Here is a 16,059-nt window from a genome sequence, read left to right as displayed (position 1 = left end):
TTAATGTTGTTTGATTGTTGAAATTTAAGTAAGAAGGATTCTATTTAATATCTATGTAATTTATGAGCCAAATTAAAAAAAAATGGTTACATAACCGCGAAATTAATAAAATAGATGAATCGGGCATTACTTTATGTTATGATGTTGTGGGACTTCATTAGACAGATTCATGTACAAATTAGACAGAACTTAACTAAAGCAATCAAAATAACACTGCTTCCCTGTCAAACAATTTGACGAAATCATGGACATGAAATTATGTCTAAACAATTTATCTGAATTCAAATATAACCAATATTCTCGACGAACCAGCTGGTCATCTGAGACGACTAGTTTGAAATAAAATTTTATGCCACTAACGCATTACTCTTTTGCAGGGTCCTATAGGTCCTCCTGGTAAACCTGGATTTCCTGTAAGTTCATGATTTTTTAATATTGCATGATTAGTCATTTATAAAAGTGCTATGAATATTCTTTACGAAATTACGTAATGTCTAGAAATTTCTCAATAAAGAATTCTTCGGAATCTTCACAATAATTTATTAAATATTTGATGAAATAAATGAATATTTTAATGAATGAAACTTTTTAAACCAAGTTTTAAAAAATTAATGTAATAAAATCCTTAACATTAAATATACATCGCAAGCCTTTTAAACACTCAATCTATTCCATTGAATGATACTTTTATTTAATTTTATGCACTCATTTTTATTTTCTTTACATGTATGGAAAGACTACTTTCAAACTCATTTACGTCCAATATGTAAATTTCATTGCATATTATAAATAAGTGAGTTAGACCATGAACATTTACGTCAGAATATTTGACGTTCAACATTTTAAAGTAAAAGTTTGGTTTATTTAAATGAAAGAAAACGAAGAAGATTCGATTAAAAATGAATAGGCTAACTATCGCCTCAAAGAAAAAATGTCAATATTAATCAATGAAACACTGTTTGCTTCCATTAATATTCGTTAAATGAATTAATTTAACAAATTAAGCACTTGCAAGTTTTTAAGAAAATTCGTATCACTTCAAAGTAAATTATTTAATTTTCTAAAATGAGTAAGTATAATGAATTTAAGAAGAATGCATTAAGCTATGAATAAGATTTAAATAATAAATTAGATTTTAAATTTTATCTTTCCTTTTACAGGAGCGATATTCTTTATTTAAATGTGAACAAGATAACAAGGATTTAACTCTAGAGAAAGCGAGTTTTTACATTAACTTACATTTCGCTTTGAGAGTAACGATTTTATAATATTTCTATTTTTATGATTATTTTAACCACAAATATGTAGATTATGTGAAATTTTTATTAATTATTTTTCACAAAGTGTATAAAATTCAGTATCTTCATTGACATAACATTGCTATTTAATATTTTATCTATCTATCTATATATATATATATATATATATATATATATATATATATATATATATATATATATATATATATATATATATGTGTAAATAATATATTTTTTTTGAACTTCTGTCATTTTATCAGAAAATTGCTTTCTAAGGCTCATTTTTTATGATTTTGCACTAAAATATATTATATTTTTCAAGGGCGCAATTGGAATAGATGGTCCAAAGGGAGAACCAGTAAGTATTTTCCATCCTAGTTTTAAAAATTGGTAGTAAATTAAAATAAGTCTATTTTTGCTTTAAAATTAAATTATTACTAAAAAATGTGCACTTTTGTTTCTCGTTTGAGTATTTTTAAGCTTGGCCAATATGAAATTTTCAATACAGTTAAATTTCATCCCAAATAATATTGTTTTTGAATTTGATAGAAAATAAAGAATTGGAAATTAGTACACATGAATATGTACAGGACATTTCACACTTTTTTGTGATTTTTTTTTTTTCAAAAAAATATTATTTTAAAAGAAATTAAAAATGTAATAGAAATTTTTAAAAAACGAAATTAAAATATAAAAGAAATATATATGTACACCTATATACCATTTTTTTTTGTTTGTTTGTTGTAGTATAATGTAATCAAAACAATCACGTCGTCTCACCTCAAATAAAAAAATCCAATAAAAGATTTAAGGCATTTCTCATTGCTTTTTTTATATAATTTATATTGAAATAATCACAATTTTCTTGCTTTCTATTTCATATAAAACATTTTTTATTCGCACCTTATGAATTCTATTGTTCTAGAAATACTCTTCTTGTTATTATTACAAAATCTGTTTCTTTATTAGCATTGCATTGCACATTGATTCCTTCCCTTTTGTTCTCTTTTTTCAGGGTGAGAAAGGTGAAAAGGGTGATAAGGTAATTTAATACTTTTTCTTCTATTTCTTTTTGTGTGTGTGTGTGTGAATTAGTTTTTTAATGTATTAAAACACGCAGCAAAGTTTTGATGAATGGAGAACCGACAAATAATGAGTGGAAATATGTGGATTTAAGAATCTACATATGTACATACAATACGAGGTGCTTTGTGCTTTAACTGTTACTGTGAGAACCAACCCCGGACAATCAAACATCTTTTTCGTTCAGAGTCTTTCACAACTTTTATGCTTCTTTATAGTTTAGTTACAGAATTGAAGAATATAATATATTTTAAGGATTTCTAAATAGGTATGCCCTGTTATTTTTTCCAGAATTTTCCATTTAAAACGTAAGATGAAAAAAATAACATGTTCATTTTATTGATATGCTTCTTTCATTCTGGATTCGTGGACATGCTAAGTGCATATACTCGTACTGTCATAACTATTTTTTTGCAAACATGGCGATAGAATGTACTTGAGAAAATTTGATTAAATTTTATAATATAAGATTAGATGTAATTAAAGAATGATTTTTAGCATTGCAGTCAGGATAAGCTCGAAGTTAAATGAACAAACATAACTGAACTGGTTAGATATAAAGCCTATATGTTGGAAAACATTCATCCATCATTGAAGCTTGCTTATTCTCTAAATGTACAAATGTGAAAGCTAATGTAAAATAGGATGTTTAGCATAAGATACTGAAATTCTCTTGCATAGATTTAAGCGAAATTCTATTAAAATGTTTATTTGTGTCTTTCGATTATAGTCTCTTAAAATTTCTTTCCTAATGCAGTTTGCTTCGTGTATTCGGTTACAGATCACTTCCGCTTGCCTTCCCTTTCTCACAAATAATAATAAGAAGAAGAAGTTAAAATAAATAAATAATAATAAGAAGAAGAAGTTAAGAGAATAAGTTAAATAATCATTGTACAATTCTTCCACAAGATTTTGATGGATTTCCTCGTCTTATAACTGCTTGAAACGAAAACAGGGGAGTGCATAAGAGTAACTACCTGTCTGTGTTTATGGGAAACACGACAGCCTAAACACGGAACATTTAGATAAGTATAATTTGGCGTGTGATTTTTACATTTAAATTATGCACTATCTACCAATAACTAATTGGTCACCTGTGATAAAAGAAATAAACACAATTTATTCATATTCAATTGTTGGTAGAGCCACCACCTGAGGCAATTACTGCCTTAGCCCTCCGATGCATGCTTTCCACAAATGTTTGGATGACGGACTGTCGTATTTTCTTCCACTCTGGCTTTGGGAAGACATGCAAGTTTTTCACGGATTTTGGACGTTTGCTGAATGCCTTAATTCGGCGATCCAACTCGTCCCAGAGATTTTCTATAGGATTCAAGTCTGGACTTTGAACAAGCCAGTCCAGTCGCTTCACCCCATTTTCCTCATACTAAACCATGGTGGACCTCGCGACATGACAAGTAGCGTTATCATCCTGGAAATAACAATGATCTAACCCGTAATATTTCTACAGCGTAGGAAGTTGTCTAGAATAGAGGAATAGGAATCGGTGTTGAGCTTGCCATGAATTGGGATCAAGGGTCCCAGTTCATACCACGAGGAACATCCCCAGACCATAATTCCATCTCCGTCAAACTTTACTGTTGGCACAATGCATTCTGACAAATTCACTTTGCATATGCCAAACCCGGACTCTGCAATCCGACAGAACCTTGATTTATCCTCCAGAGAAACCGCTTCCACTTATCTGCGATCCAATTTTGACGCGCCTTGGATCACCACCACCTTAATGAGCAGCACGGGCGGATTTTGTAATCAAAGACTTATGGGTGGGAGCCCGACCATGGAAACCAGGCAAATGTGCTTCCTTGCGGATGATTTTTATCGAAACAACAGTCCCGGAAGTTTGTTGAAATACCTGGAGTATGTGGGCCATCAGTTTAGTGAGATTTTTCCAAATTTCTTTCGATAGCCAAACTGGATGTCCAAATACTTATTGGCAGATAGTGTATATTTGCATCTAATTTTGGTCCATTTCCGATAACGGAAGAAGCTACTTTCTAACGACTGAATTTTTTAACCATGTTAAAATATCAAAATCACTTCATATTTATAAAGGTTATATCAACGAACTCTGAGGCAATCAGTCTAATTAAAATTTTATTTGGATTCTTCAGTATTTCATTTGTTTTCCTGAGTATTTCCACTCCGCGCAAAAATATATTAAATGAATTGGCTTTTGCGTTCATTACAAATAAAAATAGCCCGTCAAAAATATTGTGAAAAATAACTCGCCTTTAAAAAAGACATGTGTTAATAATTAAATTTTTAACTATCAATTGGTGCCAAAATCTCATTCTTCAGAGAGAAGCTACCAAAGTTATTCTCCGAACGCCGAAATCACAAGATAATATTAAAAATAAATAAACATAACAATATGTCAGGGATAAAAATGATTTTGAATACCTAAATAAAATTTTGTTCGTCAGTAAACCTTCATTTGCGTATCATATAAACATAAAGATTTTTGAGCGTCGATTGTGAAGAGAGATTAATAAAATGAACTAACTTGATTATTAATTAACTTTTCTAGAAAGTTTAGAGGAGAAAACCTTTTTTTTCACACTATTTAAGCCTGAAATACTATTTGAGATGTTCCATAAACTGATGAATTCTAAATTTTCAATCTAAAAACCTGACTGATTTTTAGTAAACAAAAAGGTTCTTTTATTTCAAATAGAAATGTTTCAATGAGTTTTTTAGATTACGAAAGAGAAAGTTTTAAAAACAAGTTTGACGTATATTTTGAAATAATTTTACTAAAAAGAAGTGGTTGATATGTTTTTAATTTTCATCTCTTAAAAAAAAAACTTATTATCTGTTATTTGTTGCATTATTTTTTGAAATTGTTGAAAGAAACAAGGCTCCAAATGAATGTTTCTCTTTTCTTGTTACCAAAGGAATCGTTACCTTCTTCCTTTATCAAAATGTCATTATTATCATTAATTACAAAATATCATATTATTCCTTTATCTAAACAAACTTCATATAATTAAAAACAGAAAGGTATATACATATATATATTAAAATATATCTTGCGGGTTAAAAAAATGAAACTAAGTGAAATTTTTATTCGAAATAAGAAAAGGTTTTTACAAAACAGAAATGTTAGTTCAAAAAATTTCGAACTAGTCAAAATTTGAGGAAAAAACTCATCTCAAAAATATTCTTTTTGAAATTTCTTTACAAACTGAGAAATATTATCTGTTTCTATATGAGGACCATTTGTTTGAAGTTCATGCGAAAGTAAAATGTTCACGAAAAATATATGTTGATATCGTATTCTACATGTTTTCCAATCTCTCTTCGTTTGACAAGAATGGAATGGCACGATTTTTCTTGGAACATTTCGCTCCAATTCTTCTTGTACGAAATGAATATATTTGAAGTAGAAACAGTCGAGGCATGAAGGCGAGATCTTCCTTTCCTGACCTACACCCCCGATTCCCCTGGTCGCATCTTGGGGGAATTTTGAAACCTTGCCATATCCGAGATCCGCTCTCATCGCCGCCATAACAAGACAGTAAATATCTCCGGAATGGTTACATGTTTTCGTTGCACATTTACGAGAAACATAATCAATGGCGGATTAGTGTCATAAAAGCCGCCTACCGCTCATCGTTGCCTTGCCAACTGAGGCAATATAACATGAATATAAATCGATCCCTATAGAATTTGAAACATTCTTCAACTGCGAAGACATTTTTATAGTCTCCCGGGGATCAATACCCATAAACTGCCGTCTCGCTATACTTATGAATCAAGAAAAGGATACAGAATTGCACTTAAGACACGGAATCGCCCAACGATTACGTACGCTCGAAGAAATTTCGAAATCATGGCATTTCTCTATTCTTGATGAGGGTGGTGGAGTTACTGATATTTTGTTTCGTTGAAGTTTTTTTGGATTATTTGAAACATCTTGATAAATTGAATAATTCGATATTAAAAATAAGATATGTAAGATAATTGACATTTTAAAATGGAATTAAGCCAACAATGCAGCGTGTAGCCATTTATCTACAGGTTGTTATTTCCATTTATAAGCTTTACATGATTGTTCCATAAAATAAGAATGAGTGTTTGGAAATCCTTTTTTAAATGCTTCGTGATAAAAATGTGTCTAAAAAAACTGATAGATGGTAATAGTGATACTAGAATTGGATTTATACTGGAAGCTTGAAAAAAATACCAAGATGGCAACTGTATGAAAAATTAATTCTACTGTAAAAAATACCATCAAAATATTGTTTGCTTTGTAAAAAAAAAAATTAGAAAAAAGGGTCTTTTATTTTTATTGTAGAATTATTATAATGTGATTTGTGACACTGGGCTATTATTTAATTTGTAATGTAACCATCTGACACATTTCACGAAAAAAACATTTTAAAATATTTTTTAGTAATTTTTCTAATTTATATGCAGCTGTTTAAAACGCGTACAATTTTTTTTTCTTAAAAAAATAGTCATCCATTTTAGGATTAAATAGTGTAAAAGACGGCAATCCCTGTCTCTGCTCATCAGCTAAGTATCATGTAACTCAAAAATAAAATAACTTTTTCGTGATATTTGGATGTTTTTTTTTTTTCATTCATCCATTAAGAGTTTTGGAGAGCGCATGGCGTATTTAACCGAAGGAATGAAGCAAGTTAATTATATTTCGCAAACATTTAATAATATTTCGTGCAAAAAATAGTGAAATGTTGTTAAAAGAATGAGAATTCAACAAATATATTTGTATTGAATATATGTAAATCATTATAACATCGAGAATAATTCAAATGTGTTCAAGTGTTCCTATGGACGATTATGAGTAATCGGCTACATCACTTGCTAAATTTAATTTTGAAAAATTAGTTTTTATCTGCGTCTTAAAGTTAGAATATGCTATAAAGTTTAGTTTAGTTACATTAACGTCCAGTTTTAAAGCAACACTAGGATTATTTTTGGGACGTACCTCGTACAAGGATGACGCCTAAGCTGGCACCCCCCTTTCCAAACTTCCACAACACATCAGCGAGAGCTGATTTAACGTGCACCAGATATGCTTACACGATGGTTTTTCGGTGGGATCGGGTCTCGAACCTGAAACCCTATGTTTCCAAAGCCGAGACACCACCAAACAACCGCCGCCCGGCGGAGCTGTAAAATAAGCAAACAAGCAAAATACAAATTTTCTGCAATAAATGTTCATACAAATAATCGAAGAAAGTCTTATTTCAATATTATGAGAAAAGTCAACTTCTGTTAATCTCCATTATGAATGTCTGAGCAATGTTCACCTTAATTAATAGAATAAATGAAGCAGCTTTCATTTCCCCGGCAGAGGCTAATTCTTCTTGAATGGCGCAATAACCATTCATAGTTATTCGTTTCACAGACAGTTTCTTTTTAGAGACTCGGCACAGTTACAGTGAAGAAGATTCCTTCGACGTCAGAAACAGATTTTCAGAACGATTGAGTGGATTTTTCGAAAGGGGGGGGGTGACCTGGGAAGAAGGGACGGAAGTACCTACCGGAAAAATCCCGAGTGGGCCTTTTAATTAAATCAAGTACACTCCAGTAAGTGGAAAACCGTCGAATCGTTATTCTGCAGCTCGTTGTTGAAAATTTCGCAAAAATGGTGAGTTTCACTTCAACCTAACTGCAGTTCTAAACCAATTTTTATGTAAAAGGAGCAGTTGTAGCTTATTTGGAGGAATGGCATTGACAGCTATCGATTCTTGCGTTTTCATATTTTCTATTATTTTTCTCTTAAGATAATGTGTAATTAATTTTTTTTGTTAGTTTCAGTTGCGGATAGTTAATTTAACAATCCATTAAACTAACTAGCATATCAGAATTATAATTGTTGCAAATTCTCAAATAAATAAAACTGGGAAAATAATTGATCAATATATGAAAATGATTAACGGAAAGATTATTAAAGATCATTTCCAATAGTTTTCATCATTGTTTTTTAATAAAACAATTTCAGGCATCAACAGAATTGAATTTTGCGCTTAAAAATCTTTTATATGCGGTGCACTATTTATTTAAATATAGAATTAATTATATGAGTGTTTACTGTAGATTGTAAGAGAAGTCATCACTCTAATATAATGGATAATCCATCACTTTTATACAATGCCGGGTTTACACTGTCCCATTTATGAGACGGCAAGTAGGCAGCGCAAGCGTAGAAAGGGACTGATTTATATTTGCCATAATTTCATAAGATAGATTCGAGCCTTCCATGCTTGGCTATAAATTGACGCTTTTTCATTACGTATCATATTAAAATAATACATATTTACAGAAAAAAACATGGTAAAATAAAAAAAAAAAACGTCAACATACCTAAATTTGGAGAAAAAAAATGACAAATAAAATGGAAAAAAACACAACCTTACATCAGAGAAAACAAAGAGTAAGAAAATGTCGGAATTAATCTATGATAAGTGATTGGTTTTTTCAAGCCAAAAAACCCACCAAATTCTACAAATGCATGTGCAGTAAGAAAAAAAAAATACAATACAGCGACATGTTGTTGTGTCTTCGGGACAATTACTTGCCGTCGACCGAACAGCATTTTTCAGTCTTTCTACACATGCGGTACCTACTGGCCGAGTGTAAACCCAGCACAAAAAACAGGAGGATTGTATAAAAAAAATTTGAGCAGTTCATTTTCTGACACAAACAGCATAAAAGAGTAATCACACTCCAATTGAAAAGTCGTGCTCTACCATTTTATGCATTAGCTCTTGGAACACGATTAGAGGAGAACTGAATGTTTTTTGATATTATTCTATTTGAGTAAAACTACCGTTTTCCAGTCAGCCGAATTTAACTAGGATTTGAATTTTTTTTCAAAGACTTTATCAATATATATATATATATATATATATATATATATTCCTAATTTCTCTTCCATCCCACATGATTTCTAACTTTTTCTCTTTTCTTCCAGGGTGAAAGCGGATTCGACTTATTCACTACCACCAAAGTAAGTATAAAGTTTCGCAGCGAAAAATCGTTGATATTCATTCTTTTACTAATAACAATATTTTTTTTCAGAGATGAAATCATAAATTTTGTTGCTTTAACGAGCTTTCTGCTCGATTCTAAAAAATGATTTCTCAGTTGCTTCCATCCATCGACATTGCCTCTCGGAACGAATTAGCATAGAAAATGAAAAATCGCCCAAATCTTGAATAATTAGAAAAGCATTTCAGAATCCAGCAACAAAAATCTACACCAGGGATGAAAATGAATTATTCAGGTAGCAAGTGTCTGTTTCAATCAATGGCTGTTCTGAGTTGTCAAGAGAAAAAGAAGTTTTAATTGAAAGCGAAAAAAGAATATTAAAGGTATAAAGGAAAGAAATGCTAATTTTATTCACTGCGGCATCTGTGACGATATGAGCAGTGCATATATTAATGGCCTTTAAATTGTTATGATGCATAAGAAAAATACATTTTCCTTTGTGACAAATGGGCCCCATGTGACACCGTATATGAATTTTGATTAAAAATAAACATGATTAATGAAGCTATTAAGCAAATAAATTCTTCCTTTAAAAGCTTTTATGAACGCGGGGATGTTGTGCTCCGATTTTTTTCTTCCTTAAAAACATGATTTCTGGGAAAACTTTTTTATGTTTCCAGGTGGATTCCCTCTTTGTTTCATGACCCTGATTCAAAGTACTGTGCAGTTTCTTTTGGAAAAATCAATTTATAATAGAACTATATTTGGTAGCAAACGAAATTTTACTGAAGTTTTTAACACGATTATTTCGCAAAACTTTTTGGCAATCTCATGAAATTTTCATTTTAGTATGCAATCAATAAAAGTTTTAAGTGCTATCTATGACATATTTATTAATTTTTACGAATTATTAATCAATATTTTTTACAATACATTAATTAAGCGTTTGTTTCATTATGAATTTCAAGAGCTTCCACAGAAGCTGGAATTCGTGTTAAAAGAGTTTTTAATCTTTAAAACTTCCTTCGTATGCAAGAATTTCAGTAAATATGCTTAAAAATTTTATCAAAATGAAACTTTGATCGCAATGACAGCAAATATAATGCTTATCATCTTAATTTTGCATGAGTTTGTTTTTTGTAACTAATACAAAATTTAATGACTTAAATTTTACCAGAATTTTCATTTTAAGTAAAAAAACATCAAGAAGAAATGACCATGATATAAGATTAAATATTTGTATCGGGGAAAAGTTGGATTTAATTTGTGAAAAAAAAAGAAAGGAAGGAAATAAATTAGAAAATTTTGAAACCTCGTATTTTTAAAGAGAATGAATAGTTACAAAGTTATTCGATGCCATTTTCAAATTTCTGATCAAAAGTTCAAAATTATTTCATTGTCTCAAAAATTGCTGACTAATTTTCATAATTTTTAAAATTGAAACTATTTTAAAATCTGTGCATGCACCATTGAATGAAATGTTCAAAGGGTTAAATGATCTTGATTCCATAAGTGGCATAGTATTTTAAGAAGAATAAATTTTATAATTTCATCCATTTCTGCAATCCTTATTGAAAATTAATTCTTTTTCAACCTTTCATTTGTCATCAAGAAAGACTATTATATAAACTATACTTTTGAGAACAGTGGATTGATTTTTTTTCAATAAAGATGAATTATTCTTTAAATAAAATTACGTTAATGGTGAAAAACATTATTAACGTTATATTAAATTTTATGTTTCACTTATATCTAATTTAATTATTATGCTTGAATTTAATAATTTCCGAAAATGAGAAAAAAAACAATGAACAGAAGGAAGCTTATAATCTTTCAAAGTAATCAACATTCAGAAAACGATTTTGTAAAATTAAAATTAGTTTGCATTTTCCTTAACTGAAGTAAATAAAAAATGTTTACTATAATCGGATTTGTTTCGGCTAAGTACTCATTCGAAAATTTGGAAAAGAAAATTCTTATTTCCCATGAGCTGGGAAAATACAAATTCAGAAGTGACCCTAAATATAAAACATAGTATTTATTATTATTTTGATATACTGTCTCTCATGGTATTTGCGGAATAGAATTATTTACAATTTCACTTTTTTTTTGTCAAACTGCTGGAAACTATCTTTTTTTAAAAAATTCTTATTAAATTTAATTATCAAATTTCAAAGGAATTAAAGCAAGAAATAAATCCTCGGTTAAATTAGAAATTTAGTCATATATTGTACTAAAACTATTCTTCCAAACAACATATTTTGCAAGAACCGAATGCATCATTTCCCAAATATTCATCGATTGAAAAATGCAATTATTGCACAGAATTTATTTCAACATTTTTTTTTCCCTTCTTTCTTCCTAATCAAATTTTCTCACGACGGACATAGTGAAATCAAAGACTTTGTTATTGAGATGAAGAACAGGTAACCGAATAACTAATGCTAGAAAATTCAATATTTGTTTTGATTCCCTTTATTCATCGATGCTGAATTAAAGATACCTGGAACTAAAAATCATGTTTTTTCGTGATAATTATCATGTACTTATTTTATTTGCTTGGTAAAGTAACTTTTTGTTATTTATGCTGAAGATCAAAATGTTCAGACGAAAATAAACTCCTTTCTGCCTGCTGCTTTTCTATTTCTATTGCGAATTTTCATGTGAGCCAAGTTGTTATTTGAAAGTTTTATATAAAATGTTTCTAAACTTCTTCAAAGCATTGCAAATCTAAATTATCTTTTAAAGTTGTTCGACAGGAGGTTTATGATGCAAGAACATGTTTAATAGTGTCTCTATATTTTAACGGACAATCGTTTAATCCTAATTCTTTTATCTTTTCGATGCTGATGATTGGTTCAATAAAATGGTTCAAATGGGTGATCAGAATTTATTCAATGGTTCGATGATGATCAGAACAATGCATCAGTGACGGAAATATTTATCTTCTTTAAACATTATATATCCATCGAATACTCCAGTGTTTGTTAAAACAGTTTTTTGATGCTGCATTTCAAATGTTTTTGCAGCTGAAAGTGCCTTACCAAAACAAAATAGGATGCAAGTTCGTTACTCTTTACATTCGTCATTCTGGTTAATAAGCAATGTTAAAATTATTGACATTACTTATTAACAAAACAAAATTATTTTTAGACGATGATATGAAATCAAATAGTGAGTGTTGTTAAATACTTTTTATTAGTTTAAAAATATTGATAAATTTGGCAAACAATTTCTAGTGAAGTATTCCCGACATTTTTTTATCATAGTTTTACACGCACTAAATTAAATGACGTTTAACTTAGGCGCATATTTCAAAGAAATGCCATGGTTGTCACGGATTTTCTGGTAGTTTTAAATCGTTAAATCAAACACACTGCGAACAATGGATTTTCGCATGCTTTATAGTTGTACTATATATTAATAACTTTCGAATCTGTGGACTGGGTTATCCATCCACGTGTCTGTGAGAAAGGATTCTGGTGCGTTCAACTGGCAGGTAAGACAAAGTGCAAAAATTCCCAAGAACTGCGTGTGCCAGCGGCATCGGCATGGCATTCTTTCGGTGAATGAATCATCCTTCGCCGCGAGTCATTTTCCAATCCGGTGGCTAATACACCGAATAAATGAAGTGCTCAATTTATGTCTATTTTTACCCTTCCGATTTTAAAGGCAGTCTATTGATTATTCCATGCTCTCGTGCCATTTGCAGGGAGGGAAGAGATCTATAACAAGGCTGCACGGCGGAACCATCGGTTATGCTGAGGTTATAGCCATTAAGGTCAGTTGCTCCCGACGATGACTAACCCCATCATTAGCATTAAATATCTTTTGCACCACCCCTGCACCGACGACCCCCCCCCCCTCCGTCCTCTCCTGCTCTTCCTTTTTTGGAGTGTTCTTCTCCCACCCACGTCATAACATTATGAATCCATTCGTAACTAATTCATGTTCCCGTGCAGAGGCGCGGGAAAATGCTCCCTTTGTTTTCGGCGTGTGCTTCTTGTTGGATGAATCCCATCTTTTATTTCATTCATTTGCACATTTCCTCTTAAAGTTGCGTCTGACGAAGTGCCTTTCAAGAGATCCATGTTAACTTCACCTGAACATTAGAGAAAAATTACTTTCGAATAATTATAATTGATCATATATAAAATTGCGTTTAAAAATGCATTTTTTAAAATTTTGAATAATTAATTTGAAAGCAGTGTTATTTTTCGATATATATATATATATATATATATATATATATATATATATATATATATATATATATATATATATATATATATATATATATATATATATATATATATATATATATACTTATTTAGCTAATTGAAAATGTCTCTGTATTGAGATTAATAAAATAATAATATGATATATATGATATATAAATATATATGCAAATAAATATATATATGATAATATTGCTCATTAGTTATAAAATCATTTAATTTGCAATAACATCTGCTATTCTATAATTCAGTAGTCATTCCAGTACGATTAAAAAGCCCCAAATTAAAATGAACGCTTGAAATGAAATATTTTTTGTAAGTCATATCCTATATTTAAAGATTTATCTAAAAAGAATTCATAGAACCTGTTTTTACATGCTGTCTTCTTTCATAAACAATTTTATTTTAGTACTTAAGTAGGTAAATATCAAAATGTAACATTTCTTCTGTACAATTTTCTCCTGGTTTACCTTCTATTTGACCCCTAATTTTATAATTCGATGCATAATTTTATAACACATGTATTAAGCATTTGCAGTTAAAACTAAATATATAATGAGTAATACTGAAAAAATATTCAACTTATTATAAAATTAAAATCATCGCCATAATAGCATATAGAAAGATTTCTCGGTGATTCTAAGTATTAGATAAATTAGGTAATGAGACTTTTAGATTAAATTTAACATTTTCAATACATTGTTCCGTTATCAAATACTGTTCTTGAAAGGCATCTCGTTACTTTTTGTTTTTGTTTGTTTATTTGTTTTGCATGTATTTGTTTTTATTTTTGCATGCTATTTTACCACTAACGCACTGCACTTGTGTTTGTGTTGTTTTGTATCCTCTTTATGTTTAGGGTTTGGCTAGTGTAGGTGTTACTGTGTCTCCAGGTGACTTACTGCTACTAAAAGTGAGTAATGCTTGTATATATCTGTGGCCCAAATAACCTGCCTGTCAGGAGAATTGTCACAAACATAGAATCTGCATAAAGGCAGATTTCGCATAAGGAAGCCAAAGACGCGCATCCACAATCAGAAGTCAACGATTGTAAATTCTGGCATCAGGCTTTGTTTTTAAACATTATTATTTTTAAAAAAACAGTAGATTGATGCTTGTTTTAGCAACGAATTGTTCACTACAATCTCTATTCGGATATTGGAGATTTTTCACTTTTCACTCAAACAAAATTGAAATATTGGCTATTACTTCATATACTCAGCCCACATCAGGAGCTAAGTCAAATTAGTTTCACTTAAGCATTTCTTAGATCGGAATTCTTCTGTAGGTCGTTGTGGTCAACAGAAAATGCCACACTTCTCCATTACCATGAGTTTTCGACTCGTGGATTTGTTTAGTTAAATTAGATGAAGTGGAATTAGTTGCAGCACATCAAAGATATTTTTTTTTAGATCTTTTCACCATTTTCATGATTATTATGAGATTCCTTCATCGTTGAGATCTTTCTGTGATGGGAATCATTGTAGAATTCCTTTAGGTGAAATCTCATGTCTTCACATAATATACATGACTTAATTCTTCATGTTCTAATTTATGTTGTTTCCTAGTTTTAAATAAATGTGGAAAAATTTAGGTGTAGATAGTTGAGAAGACATTGTGAAGTTCTGTATTTTAAAGAGTGTAACACTTTCTGGGAGTGTCATTTCTGTTTTGATCATTATATAGTGCATTGCATAAAAAACTTATTTTCGATCTTTGCTCACGAAAGTTCTTATTTAATGCCTATGGTGACGGACTTAATTACAGGGACATTCTCCTGATAGGTAGGCAGTAATTGATACATTATAGTTTCTTCTTATGTAAATTTTAAATGGAGATAGTAATTTTATAATTTAATTATTCACTTATTTAAAAAATTCTGTAAAAAAGACTCTAACGATTGTTTATATCAGTAGGAGATTAGTTGTTAAATTTTTAAATTTTGCTCAGATAGTTTTTATTTTGATTTTAAGTAATGCCATTAGATGTTCTGTACTTATTTTTCTGTTTTTCGCAAACCATTTGCTATAGGGAGAGCCTGGAAGTCCTGGTCCGCCGGGTCCACCCGGACCTCCTGGACCGACGGGATTACCCGGTTTCGACGGTAGAGTCGGACTGCCTGGTGAACCCGTAAGTATTCATCTCTTGAATAAATCTCCTGCTCACCAAATTGCAATTTATTTAATAGTGAAAAGAATAAAGGACGAGGCACTTGAATGACATTTTCCATGACCTTAGGAATTGTTGACGTTAAAGGTTATTATTATTGGTGTTCATTCTTCTTTTTAAATTTTGCTCACGGGAATATAGATATGCCTCACAAACAATTTTTTTTCCATAATTTTAACCTAATTAGATTTCAAATATTTCAACGAGACGATTTCAAAACGATAATAAATAAGATATTGTATATGCCCGTAAAAATAATAATGGATTTAATTTTGCTTTCAAATTTTTTTTTTCACCATCGGGAAAGTCATTTTTGCAGCTTTAAG

At 30.3% G+C, this 16,059-nt stretch overlaps 1 protein-coding gene across 1 annotated transcript in view; it reads left to right on the top strand.

Moving 5' to 3' along the window:
* Positions 1-16,059, top strand: part of LOC129971574 (collagen alpha-2(V) chain-like) — a 195,380-nt gene that overhangs the window by 96,820 nt on the left and 82,501 nt on the right. Inside the window, exons 4-9 of the mRNA XM_056085469.1 lie at positions 378-413; positions 1,582-1,617; positions 2,275-2,301; positions 9,310-9,345; positions 13,039-13,107; positions 15,596-15,694. Coding sequence (XP_055941444.1) covers positions 378-413; positions 1,582-1,617; positions 2,275-2,301; positions 9,310-9,345; positions 13,039-13,107; positions 15,596-15,694 — 303 coding nt within the window. The remainder of the gene's footprint in view (positions 1-377; positions 414-1,581; positions 1,618-2,274; positions 2,302-9,309; positions 9,346-13,038; positions 13,108-15,595; positions 15,695-16,059) is intronic.

The sequence above is a fragment of the Argiope bruennichi genome, chromosome 6 (genome assembly GCF_947563725.1).
Source record: "Argiope bruennichi chromosome 6, qqArgBrue1.1, whole genome shotgun sequence".
Lineage (NCBI taxonomy): Eukaryota > Metazoa > Arthropoda > Arachnida > Araneae > Araneidae > Argiope > Argiope bruennichi.
This window is presented reverse-complemented; position numbering and strand designations above follow the sequence as displayed.